This window comes from Crinia signifera, chromosome 5 (genome assembly GCF_055691185.1).
Source record: "Crinia signifera chromosome 5, ASM5569118v1, whole genome shotgun sequence".
Lineage (NCBI taxonomy): Eukaryota > Metazoa > Chordata > Amphibia > Anura > Myobatrachidae > Crinia > Crinia signifera.
In genome coordinates this window covers 163,927,560-163,944,329 of record NC_139221.1, presented here as the reverse complement: position 1 = coordinate 163,944,329, position 16,770 = coordinate 163,927,560, and the positions used below count along the sequence as shown (strand labels likewise).

Here is a 16,770-nt window from a genome sequence, read left to right as displayed (position 1 = left end):
TTGGAGAGAATTCCCTTCTTCTCATCGCGACAAGATACGAAAAATCTTGAAAGAGCAGCAGTTTAGTTCCTTCATATTGCAGATTTGAGCATTTCCTATAGGCATCCATTAGGGCAACTTTGTCGGCATAATTCAGGATACGGAGAATGACTGGCCTAGGCCTGTCCCTGGATTGTTGTCGATCTGGGCGGATCCGGTGTACTCTTTCTACCTTGATCTCACCGGTTGGTGAAACGCAGCCCAGAGTGCGCGGCAGCCACTCGGAGACCAGGGGCATGAGGGCCGCGGCCTTGACGCTCTCTGGAATGCCGATGATCCTGATGTTATTTCTCCTGTTCCGATTTTCCAAATCTTCCAGCTTGTCGTGAATGGAAGACAATAGCTTTTCCTGCGAGGAGACAGTGGCTTTGGTGGTGTTCAGTTCATCCTCCAAATCGGATATTCTCTGTTCCGCCTCGGTTAAGCGTTGGTCGTGTTGGATAATTTGTGCAAGGGCGGAATCAATTGACTCTTTAAGCGGTGTCAGTTTCTGGTCCAGGAGAGAGGCCAATATGGACGTAATTTCGTTGGTTGAGACCAGGTCCCTGAGAGGGGAAGATGGGGGGTCAGAGTCGCCAATGGCCTTGGAGGGTCCCGCGCCGGGGGGGCGGGACTCGGGAGTGGACCCAGGGGTGACATCCTTAACTCGGCCTTTTCCCTGCTGTAGATTTCTCGAGCCCCTCTGGGGCTTAGCCACAAATTTATCCATTCCAGGCATATGTTGACCTAGCAGTATAAGGTGATTAGGAGGATAAATCTAATCTTGTGATGAATTTGCGACCTGACGGGCTAGCGGGTCCGTGACCAGCAGCAGGCCCAGCCGCCAGGGGCAGAGTAGCAGGACGGTTATAAATGGGCAACACCAGTGGTTGACAAAAAGTTGGGAGGGGAAGAAGGGAGGGAATCTTGTAGCCCTCAGCTCAGTAACGCAGCAGATTGCGGTGGGCAGTGGCGTGAACTTCAGCCGACACCGCTCTTCAAGGCAGCAGCAGCCCACTCTACAGCCGCCCTAGCACAGCGACCAAGGGGTGAGATGAACTAGGAGCTCCACAGAGGAGATAGCTAGGCTGTCAGGTATAGGATGGAGGGGAATGAGGCCGGCCAGTTAAGCAAGTCCAGTAGTTTAATATTTGCAGTGTGTCTTTTTACTATCGGGGCAATCAGGTGAGGGGTTAACTGTCAGCCAGGGGGTGCCTCAGGCTAGCAGGAAGTATGAAGGGGTATGCAGACAATGAGGGGGGGGGGCGGGGCAAAACACAGATAAATCTGGAGGTGCTCACCCCCAATGTCACATATGTCCACAGCAGCCCCAAGGTGTTGTAAAGTGCTGGCAATCACCCCACAGTGGTGCGGGTGTCTATGCTGGATTCCAGGTGCCCTGACCTATCCGGTCCTGCAGGCCCCACTGTCACAGTCCACAAGGTGGGGGGAGGGCCTATGTATGCCCCGCAGTCACAGCTCCAGGTAAGGGGAGGGGGAGTCAGAGGGTGAGGGGGGATGGAGGGATCCCTCACCCCCGCCGCAGCTCCGGGGTCTGACCAGGCCGTCAGCCCATGTACTGGTGGGGGACTGAGCGCCCCTGTCCGTCGGTTAGCGTAGCGGGAGGGAGCCGGGGGAGACAGCGGGGGAGATAGCTGACACTCACCCCGGTCTCACGGCGCCGACTGATGATTGCGGCTCCAAAAGCTGCGTTGCCGCGGGTCCGTGGGAGTCCGGAAATCCAGGCCGCGGCTTCCGTACACCTGGAAGGCCGCGGTCTGCGTGTGTCGCGTGTGCCGCTCTCCGGCTCCGCTAAGAGGGACGCTAGCCCCAGGTGAGTGCCGGGGACAGTCCGGGGTGGCAGGGTGCTGGGATAGCTTCCCAGGTCCGGCCCAACGGTGTTATAAAGGTGCCCAGACCCGGAGCTCAGCAGGAACACGTCTTCCCTGCCCGGAGTCTAGGCCACGCCCCCCATCTCTTCTGGTTTTACCTTCAAGTTAGGCATTACATCTCCTCCCTTCCCAAACGGAATCAAGGATGGGAATCAACCCTCTTTGAATTGCTACTTCTTTCTCAGGAGTTCCCAAAACACTTGGGGGGAAATTTACTAAAGGAAATTTGTAAAAAATAGGTGTATTTGTATTTAGAAATACACTTATTTTTGCCATTTACTATCCTGAAAATACGGCAATTCGTATTCGTATTGATAGCACATCAATACGAATACCAATTGCCGTATTTTCGGGATAGTAAATGTAAAAAAAAAGTGTATTTCTAAATACAAATACACCTATTTTTTACAAATTTCCATTAGTAAATTTCCCCCTTGATCTCTAAATTTTACCAAATATGCTTAAGCAACCTTCCAGATTTAACACCTGCCTATACTATAGCTTGGAATAAGGAGCTGGGTCGGGATTTGTTGGGAGACCAATGGACTCAAATGTTTAAATATGTCTTTGCATCTTCCTCTTCAATACAGACACTAGAAACCCAATACAAGATATTATCCCGCTGGTATAAATGCCCATCGACACTACACCAAATGAACAATATCCTGCCTAATATATGCTGGAGATGTAATCAGTCTCCAGGTACTCACATACATATTTGGTGGACATGTCCAGCCATCCAAATATACTGGCGCCAGATTCACAATATCTCAGAAAAAAATAACTAATTCTTCACTTCCTTTTAGTCCAGAATTCTGGTTACTTAACCTCATAGACATGCCCATCTCTAGGTTTAAAAAATCTTTGATTAGACAATGAATGCATCAAGAGCGGTTATACCGTGCCACTGGAGGTCTTCGGAACCTCCCTCTCTCACTGGTTCCGTAGAGTGGACTTATATATGAATATGGAAGACCTAACATCCTTTTTGAAGGACTCTGCACAGACCTTTAACGCCACTTGGCTTGAATGGCTTACCTTTAAGGAATCCCCTGACTATTCTTGCACTATCTCAGCAGGTCGGGCTTCTGCCACCCGGTGATCCCTAGGCACACTTCTTTCCCCTCCCTCCCCCCAACCCCTTTCATTTCCTCGTTTCTCTTTCTTTCTTTAAACAAACTTCCAATGTATTATTGTGCGATGTTTGTAATACATAACATTGTTCCACGCTGATGTTTTTGTATGTAACCTTGTTTTTATTTCAATAAAAATTGATTGCGTTAAAAAAATAAAAAAATAATATATATATATATATATATAGAAAGCACTTACCCCCTCGCAGAAAGGATTGGAGCCGGCACACGGTAGTAGGTGAAGAAAAAAAGGGTTTATTGCAATTACATCATTGCACAAAGAGACAGCTGCCGACCTGACAGCCGTTTCAACTGCATGTGAGCATGCAGTTGAAACGGCTGTCAGGTCGGCAGCTGTCTCTTTGTGCAATGATGTAATTGCAATAAACCCTTTTTTTCTTCACCTACTACCGTGTGCCGGCTCCAATCCTTTCTGCGAGGGGGTAAGTGCTTTCTATTAACCACATTATGTGCCTGGCACCGGAACAGTTTTATCTTTAACCAGAGTGCCAACCTGAGAACCCAACTGTCTATATATATATATATATATATATATATATATATATATATATAGCTAAAAATGCCAGTGTCTCTCAGATGTTGGCACTCATTATTTTGTTCATCTCTCACAGAGATGTTGGCATTTTTAGCACATATTTTGCGCATTTCTCACAGATGTTGGCACTCAAAGGGTTAAAGGGGAAACGGTTAAAAAGAATGCTGACAAATGCCTCTAGTATCCTCAGTTACCTGAAATTGGCAAGTGTATTATTTATTTATAGTTTCTTATATAGCGCAGCATATTCTATTGCGCTTTAGATAGTTGTTATGTAATGTTAGAGGATTTAATTATCTAGTGTAAACATTAGGAACTCTGTATTACAAATATGCTGTGTTCCACTTTTGCTGTGATTATGTGGCCAGATATCTATAAAAAGTTCCTGGAATCTGGAATGATCCCATAGGCTGTCATTGACAAGGGGTAATGTAGAGTGGGGTACTTGTTTATTATCACGGCACCCAAGATTTCCATCGTACGACATCGTATTGGTCGCATCGCATGCGATCCGATGTGATGTGACTTGACCCTATTTTTAATTGTACAGGCACCCTGATGAGTGATTACTATGTTAAATGCCCCCATTGTTAACGCCACCCCCACTATCAACGCCAACCCGAAGCGTGGTGAGCACAGCGAGCCCGCGAGGGGCGGCGGTATGCGTCCTCCGACCTTTTCATACCCCCACTATCCATGTTGGCGTGGAGTTGATTATAGATATTGTGGCGAGCCCGAAGCGTGGCGAGCGGACGCGGAATACGAGCCCGAAGCGTGGCGAGCGGACGCAGATGACTTCACATGTAATCCGCGTCCCCTCGCGGGTCTCGCTGCGCTCGTCACGCTTTGGGTTCAGTGGCTCGCTGCGCTTGCCACACTATGTAAGATCAACTCCATGCCGACGTGGATAGTGGGGGTATGGAAAGGTCGTAGGACGCGTACCACCGCCCCTTGCGGGCTTGCTGTGCTCGCCACGCTTCGGGTTGGCATTGATAGTGGGGGTGGCGTTAACAGTGGGGGTGCATTTAACATAGTATTTCCCCATCAGGGTGCTTGTACAATTTAAAATCGATGCGATGCGATATTTTATTGTACAGTGGGGGTCTTTGGACCCGAAAATCGGGTCCCATCGCATACCTTAATTAGTGGTATGTGATACGATGCGATGGGCGCCATGATAATACCTAGAATGGTAATCCTGACGCAGTATAGCAGTCATGTTTTAATACCATTTTTGAAAAGCCCATTTGAAAATACAGGATTTCCAGAGTTTTGTCTTTTTCAAATTTGTTTGTGCTATTCTTTTTTATTCACAGTTTCTCCTAACGGCATTGGAGACCTTGATGAACATCCAATCTCTACATGTTTAAAGAAAAGCGATTTGGATTTGGCCTATTTGTTACTACATAGTGGTGGAGATCCAGAGAGAATATCAATCACACAAGGAGACACTCCTCTGCATGCTGTAGTTTCCAGTGCCTTGAATCACCAAGGTGAACCTCTAAGCTTAGCATTTGCATTTGCATTATCAAATACAAACCTATAAATGGAGGTAGCATAAACACCATTATTACTACATTCACTCAAAAGTGAATTTTGTATGTGTATTTTTTCTCCTTAGGTTTGATGCACATACCCTTCATTATCCAACTTCCGGGGACATGGCCATATCTCTGCGCTATAAAATGATTTGGTCTGTCTGTCTGGTTATGCATTTGGACACCCATGTACCAATTGGGATGAATCCAATATGAAGTAGTCCAGTTAGATACTGGCCAAGTTTTATGGGGCTAAGGGTCCCGTTTGACCTTACGACAGAATGTCAGACAAAAGTTTGAACCAGGAGGTCTGTTCTGGGCCTTCCACTGGATGTATTTGGACAAAAACTTCATGGAGTGTTAACATTGGATCTCCAAAGACATACTGCTGTTATCGGTCGGACAGCAGACCTCATGGTTAAATTTAACGGTGGGAACTGTGACCTAGGCTGAATGGATTTGGATGAAAACAAAGTGGTAACATTGGATCCCCAAGTCAGCCGAGTTGTATTCCGGGCCCCGGTAAAATTTTGGGGGTGTAGCGTAATCACAGGAGGCATGGTCACCTCCCCCCGATTAGGCCATGCCCCAAAGTGTTTAGAGGGCGTTAAAAAAACACTCTAAAGTTGAGAGGGGGGAGGGTAATTCCCCCCCCCCCCCCCCCACAGCAGGCTCAGCATGAGCACTCATGCTGTCAGTGAGACGCTGCTGTCCAAGGCGGGGTGGACCATGGCCCATCCAGCAAACCCGTGCCCGGGTAATTGGTACCCACTCCTCCCCCCTCTCGGCGGCCCTGTGGATCCCAGAACACATACAAGGTGGTTGTGGTACCAATTAGACCACCTTTTAGTATATGCTGGACAGGATTTTGACCCAGGGAGCCTGTTCTGGGCTTTTCACTTGATATATATGGAAGCACCACAGAGTATATTAAAAGATGCATAACATGCTGTGCTATATAAGAAACGGTAAAGAAATAGATCATTTTACAGAGCTACTTTTCTAATTTACCATTATCATCATCCCATAGTGAAGCACGGTTATTCAGCTAGAGTGCCTACTTTTCACTTAAGCAAATGCAATAAACTGTATATCATCAATTGGATAATATCTTGATTTAAGTTGTACATTAAATAGAAATTACTACCGGAAAATAGGAAACTATTTTTAGATATGCCACCCCATTTAAAACTATTAATGTCTCCTCAAGACAACGAATGTGTGTTCCCATGATATAGGGAGCTAGTAATGTTCCTTTACTTTAAAGGCCCCCATACATAGAGCCGACTTGTCCTAAGGACAAGTCGGAACCTAATCTCCTCCGAGCCGCCCGGCAGCTCCCCGGGAGGCTCACATACGATGAGGACTTTATCACATGTAAAAAAAATATCAGGGAGCTGCAGGGCGGTGAGGAGCAGTGGGGGCGGGCGGCTGGGGAGGAAGCAGTGGGGCAGCAGCGCGTTACCAGATTGGGGCGGGCGGCGGTGACCATCAGTGTCACTCTCCACTGTCCAGCGCTAGCGGGCGGGCAGCCGTGGCTATTACATCTTTAAAATAACGTGTCAAATGACTCTCCGGCTTTTGATTGGCTGAGATAGAGCACTCTCAGCCAATCAGCAGCCACGGAGGGAGGCCACTGATTGGCTGAGAGTGCTCTATCTCAGCCAATCATTAGCCGGGCAGTCATTTGACAGACACGTTATTTTAAAGATGTAATAGCCGCGGCTGCTCGCCCGCTAGCGCTGGACAGTGGAGAGTGACACTGATGGTCACCGCCGCCCGCCCCAATCTGGAAAAGCGCTGCTGCACCACTGCTTCTTCCTCCCCAGCCGCCCGCCCCCACTGCTCCTCACCGCCCCGACTGACCTACATCGCATGTTCCGCCGGTCCGACCCCTGAGGCCGGGTCCGATACACACGGGACCGCGCATCGGACCTGACCCCATGTCATGAAGAACTGATTTGGGCCGATTGATCGCAATCGGCCGAAATCATTCCAAATCGGGTTGATGTATGCCCACCTTAAGACAGGCATGTCCAACCTGTGGCCCTCCAGATGTTGTGAAACTACACATCCCAGCATGCCTTGCCATAGTATTGCTATTAGGGAATGCTAAAACTTTCCTAATTTGTCTCTGTATGTTAGCTCCTTCTTTCCTTAGTAATACATTCCCTCCCTCCTTTTATGGTATTACATTTTATCCCCTCTTCTACAGTATCACATTCACTCCCCACCTCTGAGGTATTTCCTTTCACCCACACTAATGCAATATACCCTACAAACACTTCTGTAGTATTAAAATGTCTCCACTTCTGCTGTTTCACTTTCTCTCCCCACACTTCTGCTGTATGCCTCACACTTATATAGTATCACACACTCTTCCTTCTGCAGTAATACTCCCTTCAGTTCTGTGGTAATACCATCCCTCTTTACTTCTCTAGTAATACCCTTCATCAGATCTATAGTAATACACACATACCCTTGTTACTTCTGTAGTAATCATCTATATATATGTCTAGTGTCCATTTGTGTTTCTCCAAAAAAATGCCACACATGCAAAAACACAGAGGTAGCAGACTAGCATTTACTTTGAGCGGGCTTACTAGTACCTTCTATCAGCTCTGTAGTAACATATTCCACCACAGTAGTGATGGGACAGTGTGACAGGGAAACAAAGTGAAGCTTACTGATTATATTGTGTTACTAGACTGTACTTAGTATCAATAGCCAAGGTAGTGCTGATTTCCCACATCTCCCCATCTCTTTCCAATCTCCCACAGTCAGAAAAATAAGCTTCATGTAGTGTACTAGTAGTATGGGACAACATCCCAATCTTCTTTGTGTATGTAGGCAATTAGTAATAAAATTATCTGAAAAACATGGGCTGGATCAGCTATTACTATAAATGTTTTTTATTAGAACAGGCACACATCATATAATTCTAAATACACCCACAATATGGGAAGTATTACTTGTAAACATTTGTTTTAAAGTCCATTCTGCTACATTTGTATTGTATAAATGTTCTATTATTATTATAATTATTATTATTATTAGTATTATTATTATTCTATATTAATAAGTAATTTCAGGTTTTACTATTTTATTTTCCAGGTGATAATGGTGTTTTGATGACCAAATACCTTCTGGATCTATACTCTAAAGAGCCACTGACATATCCCTATTTAGATCCCAATACCCAGGACAACAATGGGGATACAGTGATGCATATGGTTTTTCAAAGCAATAATCCCAAACAGTATCGCAGAATAATGGACCTGCTTGCTAAATTTGACATCAGGCTAACAATAAATAATAACTTGGGAAGGGATGTAAATTACAAGATAAAGAAAACAGACCCCCATTTTATTGCTTGGAATGATGCAAGAAAGAAATGCAAACCTAAGACACTGACCAGTAAGAACATGACACAACCTAAGGCTCCAACAAATCCATTGCCTTCTGCATCTTTGTCTGTATCTAGGTGTAACAAATCTGTGGCTCAAGATCCCCTTCTGCCACCTGAGACATTTGTAGAACACTTCAAGAAGGCAATGACTCCAAGAGACAGTCTGGAGCAAACCATCAAAGACTTAATAAACTGCATGGAACCAAGTAAATCCCCATTGGTGTTTGATAGTCTGAGGCCGTCTCTGACTGTACAGAACAACGAAGAGAATACCAATGAGATACCGGAAGTCCCTAAAAACAGTATCCTGGATTTTGATATGGCGTTAAATGATAATACTTTGATGGTGTGTGGTAATAATGAGTGGGCTGAGAATGGCTTGCCAGTGCATGATGATAACGAAGAAGACTTTGATCTGGTGGAAGAGAGTATTGACCTTTCAAATTTAGACTTCAATAATATGACTTGGGAGATTGAGTGTTCTCCAGAAGCTCTGAAGAAATTAGGAAGCAAGGCAGTACCACAGTACATGAAAAATAAAATCATTATTTCCATTCAGAAGCTTGGAAATGGGGAGTGGACCCGTAGTCTCCACAAACACCTTAAATTGAAGAGCAGTATCAAGTTGTATGAAGTCAAGCTGGACAAAGGTGCCAGGCTTCTCTGGGAGCTTGCAATCGATTTTTCACCCCGTTGTAGTGAGGAACCAGAAAAAATCTTGACTACACAGCTTGCATCAGAAAAAACAGGGAGGATCTATACTGAAATTATAAGGATCTGGGATATTGTTCTTGACCACTGCAAACTCAATCATGCTATTGAAAACATATGCAGTGCTTACAATAGAGGCTTGACATGTATCCTGAGGAAGAAGCTAAAGGGCATAACAAAGGTTAAAATTTCCTCAAATGCACAAAAGCGTATTCCTAGATATTTTCTGGAAGACACTGAATTGGAAAGCGACATGGAGCTTGCTATCTCAGATTATTTCCCCCCTGCCAGTGCAGCTGAAACGGAATACAATATTATGAAGTTCCACAGCTTCAGCACAGACATGGCTCTGAACATATTAAGCAATATGAACTACAGAGTTGAGTATCCCTTCCGAGTCGGTGAATTGGAATACGCCGTGATCGATCTGAATCCCAAACCCATGGAAACCATCATTTTAATTGGCAGAAGCGGCACAGGAAAAACAACTTGTTGTTTGTATCGCCTCTGGAAGAAGTTTCACTCATACTGGGAAAAAGCAGAGTCTGTTGGCCCATGGCTAGTGAAGCAGACCTGGCAACGCAGGAAATGTTCTGAAAACATTGAAGGTGATGATGACACAGATAATGAAGAGAATTCTGAAACCGAATTGCCTGACAGTGCATATGAAGATCCAGTACCAGAAGCAGAAAACATAGATTCAGAAGACAATTTGTCAGACAATGGCGAGGAAAGCGCTGTTAAACTAGAACACTATCATCCTGTTTTTATTACGAAAAATCATGTCCTTTGTCAGGAAGTACAAAGAAATTTCCTTGAATTAAGCAAATCTACCAAGTCAACAAGCCATTTCATGCCGTTGGAGCCTAGTGTTTATAGGTTACAAGATATCAAAGATGAGAACTTCCCTATGTTTATAACCTCTCAGCAGCTGCTGATTCTGTTGGATGCATCTATGCCTGAACCATTTTTTCCTAGGAATGATGATGGAAGTCTTAAAAGGAATATAGCTGGTTGGTCTACATTAGATGATGTTGATATAATAGATTTGTTGAGAGAGGATGAGGAGATTGATCCTGGCCCAGAAAATGAGGAAGATGAAAATAACGGTGATCTTAAAGAGACTGACCCCCGCACTTTCGTAACGTTTGAGTTATTTGCCAATGAACTATGGCCTAAAATAAAAGGAAAGTCTCCTTACAATGCAGCACTGGTTTGGAAAGAGATCAAGTCATTTTTGAAAGGCTCTTTCGAAGCATTAGGCTGCCCCCAAGGTAGACTCACAGAACAGGAATACATGAAACTCGGCAGGAAAAGAGCCCCAAACTTTGAAGGAGACCGTAAGGAAATCTACAGTCTCTTCTGCACATATGAACAAATTAAATGTCAGATGGGGTGTTTTGATGAAGAGGATGTCTTGTATAATTTATCTTGCAGACTGTCAAAGCTTGAGGAACTACCATGGTCAATCCATGAGCTTTATGGTGATGAGATTCAAGACTTCACCCAGGCTGAGCTCTTTCTGCTCATGAGATGCATTAATGATCCCAATGCCATGTTTCTTACTGGAGACACAGCACAGAGCATAATGAAAGGCGTTGCATTTCGTTTCAGTGACCTAAGATCCTTATTCTATTTTGCAAACAAGAATGGCTCTGATGGCAATAAAAATGGCATTGTTAGAAAACCAAAGCAACTATATCATCTGTATCAAAACTATAGATCTCATTCTGGTAAGTGCTTTTTCTATTTTAATTCACCAAATGCACCAAATGTGTTTGCATCTTGTGTTCTTTTTGCTATAAAAGTGCAGTTACGCATACGTGGCCTATTGCAAGTATACACCTGTATATGTTTAGTACATGTATTTCTTTATGCTAATTGCCAGTTCATCCTTTTTCCCCACTGTATTTGTTTGTGGTTATCAATAGCAGTTTAATTTGCCTTTACCCCGTAGAGTGCCAAGCGAATTTGGCAACATAGATGTGAAAATTGGCAAGCAGACCTTTTTATTCATCATAATTACCTGTAATGTTTACCTTATATAGGAAATATAATCGTATTTTACACATATTTTTTTATTTATTTATATAACAAATGTGAGCGACGCTAGCATTTTTAGTGGATATTTTGGACATCTCACAGAGATGTTGGCACTCATAAGGGATAATGACATAAATGCACTGACCTATAACAATGTTTTCTGAGCATTTAGCATGCTGCATACAGAGAATGGTCAGTAACTTTTTTGGTCAATCTCTCATTTATTAGTTATACTGTATGATGTTGTATGCTGAAAGTCTTTTGGATACGATAATTTTTTAATATCAGTATATTGTATATAATAGGGATTCTCCAGCTGGCTTCTGGCGTTGTGGATTTGCTGCAGTACTTTTTCCCGGAGTCTTTTGATCGACTACCACGTGACTGTGGGTTGTTTGACGGCCCAAAGCCGACAGTGCTTGAGTCTTGCTGTGTTAGTGACCTTGCTATATTATTACGTGGCAACAAAAGAAAGACACAGCCAATTGAATTTGGAGCACATCAGGTTTGTTTTGGTTTTTATTTTTTCAAGGTATACATTGTAAGCAACCACACCCTAGTAAGCATTATTATATATGGGAAGCTTGTAGTTTTTTTAATAGTACTTTAGTAAAATTTTGGGAATAGTCTGGTTTTCAAACAATGGGGCTAATTCAGCAAGGATCGGTAATGTGAGAATTTGCAGTGGACTGTGAGGAAAAAGCCGCCCTCCAGTCAGAAAGAGAAAATGACCCTTGCTAAATTGCAAGTGAATTGAGATTCTCTATCCACTCCCAAATCCATACGCCATTCCTGAACCACCCAATAGTTTTTGCTGTCTTTGCAAATGCGAGTAACTCTGAGGCTGTCACTAATCTACGACTGAGACAGGCTGAAAATGGTCATTGCGGATGTCACAGACCCTCCTCAAAAATGCATGGGCATGTCTGCGGATTTTCCACCACAGGCAGGTTTCCACTTTAAACCTCGGATTCCTGTTAGCCCAAGCTCTGGCCACTTTGCATTTTCAGTTGCTAATCCCCTTGTGCATGTGCTATGCTTACGGTACACATGTGCAGTCATTCAATAATTGCTTGATTTTGCTAATTCTCTGATTAGGTTGTGTATTGTATCTACATTTTGTAATCTACACAAAATATGTTTATTTGTATTTCTTTTAAGTCTCACATTCAATTATTTTATTGTAGAATGTGTCACTGGGAAATAAAATGCTTTGGGTATATTATCAACTCAGGCATGTAAAGTACTGTATAATCCACAGTAAGCAGCCATCCGCGCCACAATAACATATGGAATCTGATACTTATCCCACAACAAACTGACTCACCTTAACATTCAAATAATCAATAAATAAATAATGGGGTTTTAGTTCATGAATTGATCAATGCATTTAAGCTTGCAGCCCATCGCCAAGGGACCCCATTTCACTGCAAGTCCTACACTAACAACTGTTTTTCTTGAGAACCTGGCATCTGCTTACACATCATAGCTAAAATGAACATGTGTTTTTTTTCCTGGGTTAATGCTCAACTGCCAAGTAACTGATGGCTTTTATAAGGTGAGACAATCCCAAACACAGCACCTGAATTAGTATTAAAGGGGCAGCTGTCACAGGTTTCAGGTAAATGAGCTTATCTAGGGTGCATGAGAAAGCTATGATCACAGTAACAGAGGTTAATTAAAAATCAACCCTAATATATAGATACAAAAGTACCAACACACTCGCCATTCCTAGGAATGGGGTGCAAACAGCACCCACATCCCAGGGTGGGGTGCGGTGGCCTGTGACCACACACTCTAGTAAATACAAACACAGGGAGCCCAGCACTCACTACAACAAACTGACTCACCTTAACATTCAAATAATCAATAAATAAATAATGGGGTTTTAGTTCATGAATTGATCAATGCATTTAATACATCAATGATGTGTAAGCAGGTGCCAGGTTCTCAAGAAAAACAGTTGTTAGTGTAGGACTTGCAGTGAAATGGGGTCCCTTGGCGATGGGCTGCAAGCTTAAATGCATTGATCAATTCATGAACTAAAACCCCATTATTTATTTATTGATTATTTGAATGTTAAGGTGAGTCAGTTTGTTGTAGTGAGTGCTGGGCTCCCTGTGTTTGTATTTACTAGAGTGTGTGGTCACAGGCCACCGCACCCCACCCTGGGATGTGGGTGCTGTTTGCACCCCATTCCTAGGAATGGCGAGTGTGTTGGTACTTTTGTATCTATATATATATATATATATATATATATATATATATATATATATAATGCCATAGTACTGGTAGTGTTATATATTGGTTGTATTCATCAGTGGCGGAATTTGTGGGTTGTGAGCCCAGGTTCAAAAATATAATTTGGGCCCCTCTCCCAACCCATGTTCACAATATGCAACACGGCAGTGGGTGACAGGGAGAGGCAAGGGGAGGGAGAGGGTGTCAGGTGCAGCAGTGGGCCCCTTATTTCTTAGGGGCCCCGGTGCACTGCACCAATGGTTGTTCCACCTCTGGTATAAACTGTGGGCTGCGTGTATGCACCTGTGACTTTCTCACAAACCAAGTGGTTGAGGCCTACATTTTTTGAATTATGTTAAAGAGATTATGTATGATCATGGACAACCGTTATTCTTATACAACTTAAATGTTCTGATGAGATTTCTGAATACAGTAGTGGTGAGAATTTAGTTAATATTATATGATATCATATATTGTACATAGAAACATATACAGTATAGTACAGTATCAACTTTTTATTTCTTTGGTCATTAGTAATTTAATTTACATATTTAGGTGATTTTGGTGAAAAATGAAATTGCCAAGGAAAACATCCCTGAGGAATTGAGTCTTGCCCTGGTTCTAACTATTTATGAAGCAAAGGGCTTGGAATTTGATGATGTACTTCTGTATAACTTCTTCACTGACTCTGAGGTATACACATTTATTCTAGAATTATTTATGCCAGGGGTTCCCAATCTTTTTTGACTCAAGGTACCCTAGAGTATCAGAATTTTTTCACGGCACCCCTAAGCCAAAAATAAAATAATTAGACTGGGTTTATATGCAATTCTTAAGGTCAGTTATGTGGTAAAGGACAGGATTTGCTTCTGTTTGTACACATTTTATGATTGGCAGCCACCAGCACTGGTTTTGCTCATAAATAATGAACCATTAATAATTTGAGTTGGTCCTGGACCACCAACCCAGGGCACCCCTGCATGTGTCCCGAGGTACCCCAGGGAGCCACGGCACACAGTTTGGGAACCACTCATTTATGCTATTAGAAATAACTGGACATCCCACTAAGGTCGTAAAGTTTGCAGCACCTTACAGATTACAAATACAGAAACAAAACAAGAAAAGTCCTTTGTAAAGCGCAACGGAATATGCTGCGCTATATAAGAAACTGTTAATAAATAAATAAAAGTGACATGCGGTATACAGCACATAATGCATCTCTGCTCAGTGGTGCTGAGCTAACCTCAGAGGTGACAGATTTTGCGCTTTGGGAGTGATAGGGCTGTTTCATTAGACGGATCTCTTTGCACAGACCTAAATAGCGAGTTTTAGCATATATAGTTCGTGTCCATAAGCAAATTTACACTTTTTTTTTGCATAACATGAGCAGATTTTGGAGGCGGGAACTTGGCAGCAAAAAAGGTGATTGCACGGAATGTGGAAGTGTCATGGGCCAGAGGTCTGTGCTTTCTGGATTCATAGATACAGAAGCCTGTAATGTTACCAGTTGAAGGAGCAGCTTCCTACACAGATCCTCACATAGGCCCTACAGACACTTGCATTAGCAGGGTGTAAAGAAAGCATCCGTGGCATTCTGCAAACTCAGACGATTTGCATCCTACTTAGTCTGCACCCATATCTCTGTCTTTAATTTTTCTAGATGGCAAACATGGAGGAAAAATGGGAATGGCCCAGCCTTTCCTCTGCATTACATTTGAAATACTGTTATAGTCCATTTTTTATTCCAGTAAAAACATGACAAATAACCTTGACAATATTTAATACATTCACCGCAGCACCTCACTTTGTGTTTTTACTTCTTAGGCTTCTAAAGAGTGGAAAATAATTTCTTCCTTTGATCCAGTTGTAACTACAAATGAAGTGAGACAGCCACTTATTGAAGTTCCATTGGAAAGCTCATCTAATCGTACTAATAGACAATTGCTAGTGGATCCAGAAATGCACAAGGTAATCCATAAGAAGAGAATTAGGGCAGGATGTTCTAACATCTGCCGCCCATGTACTGCATTCTTACTAATAGCATATTGGCTAAGAGCTGTCCTTTGCAATGTTGCGCTGTCCCTGGACTTCCGAGTCTGAGACATGGGAGTCTCTCTGTGCATGTGCGATGTAGACAGAGAAGTGGAAGAACCAGCATTCCAGGTATAAAGATCCAACGTAAATGTACGCCGTGGGCCGTGTGTGTGCATTTCTCTCATGCCTTAATAAAATTACATGGGATCTTTATACCTGGAGGGCCGGTTCTTCCACTATTCTGTGTACAGGAGGGAGAGTGTGAAAGTATACACACACACACACACACACACTTGTATTTAGTTGTAAATATACTTACTTATAAACTGTTAACTTTCATTTAAAGTAAATCTTTTAGACTGTTTAAAGGTTTCTGCTGCTTTTACCAACAACACTATACTTTATACTGTAGATAGTAAATGGAGAAATGAAACAACTGTATACAGCTATCACAAGAGCCAGAGTAAACCTGTGGATATTTGATGAAAACCAGGAGAAGCGAGCACCTGCCTTTACATACTTCATGAAAGGGAACTTTGTGAAAGTGGTTCGGACAGATGAAAACAAAGGTACATGTTAATTCAGCAAACTGTGCAGGGATCACTTCATAACATTAATACATATATACACTGTGTAAGTTACAAATATGTTGATATTATTTGATATCTCCATATATTTATAACAGATTAGATGGTAAGTTTTTTTTGTTTTTTAGGTTTTGTTTTAAGCATTAGTAATCATGTGTTTTTTATTTATCATAGTGGTAGTACAGGTTGAGTATCCCTTATCCAAAATGCTCAGGACCAGAAGAATTTTGGATAACGGATTATTCCATATTTCAGAATATTTTTAGATTTCAATGATGTATCTTGAGGTATCTTGCATTTATGTTGTACAAACACATCAAGCACATGAAATACACACAACTAAATCTTTATATTTGTGCATAAAACAAAGTTTCAACACATGAAACAACTACAGTGAACCACTTCCTATAATCATCATTTATATTGAGTCCCAAATCACTGCAATTTCCCTCCTGAACACTGATCTCAAATTATTAGCCCAAATTCTTGCAAATCTTACGTCCCCTTTTGGTCCATATGACTTGCTGAGATCAAGTAGTGTTTGTTCCTTCCAGACGTGTATCACAGCGCCTATAGAACCATCAACCTCATACACTAGATGCAAAGGA

At 42.7% G+C, this 16,770-nt stretch overlaps 1 protein-coding gene across 6 annotated transcripts in view; it reads left to right on the top strand.

Moving 5' to 3' along the window:
• The window catches only part of TRANK1 (tetratricopeptide repeat and ankyrin repeat containing 1), a 173,335-nt gene that overhangs the window by 120,134 nt on the left and 36,431 nt on the right, over positions 1-16,770 (top strand). For all 6 annotated transcript variants that reach the window (XM_083188218.1, XM_083188220.1, XM_083188217.1 and 3 more), the window contains 6 exons: positions 4,916-5,092; positions 8,252-10,990; positions 11,606-11,805; positions 14,097-14,234; positions 15,366-15,509; positions 15,988-16,144. In XM_083188218.1, the coding sequence (XP_083044344.1) occupies positions 4,916-5,092; positions 8,252-10,990; positions 11,606-11,805; positions 14,097-14,234; positions 15,366-15,509; positions 15,988-16,144 (3,555 nt within the window). The remainder of the gene's footprint in view (positions 1-4,915; positions 5,093-8,251; positions 10,991-11,605; positions 11,806-14,096; positions 14,235-15,365; positions 15,510-15,987; positions 16,145-16,770) is intronic.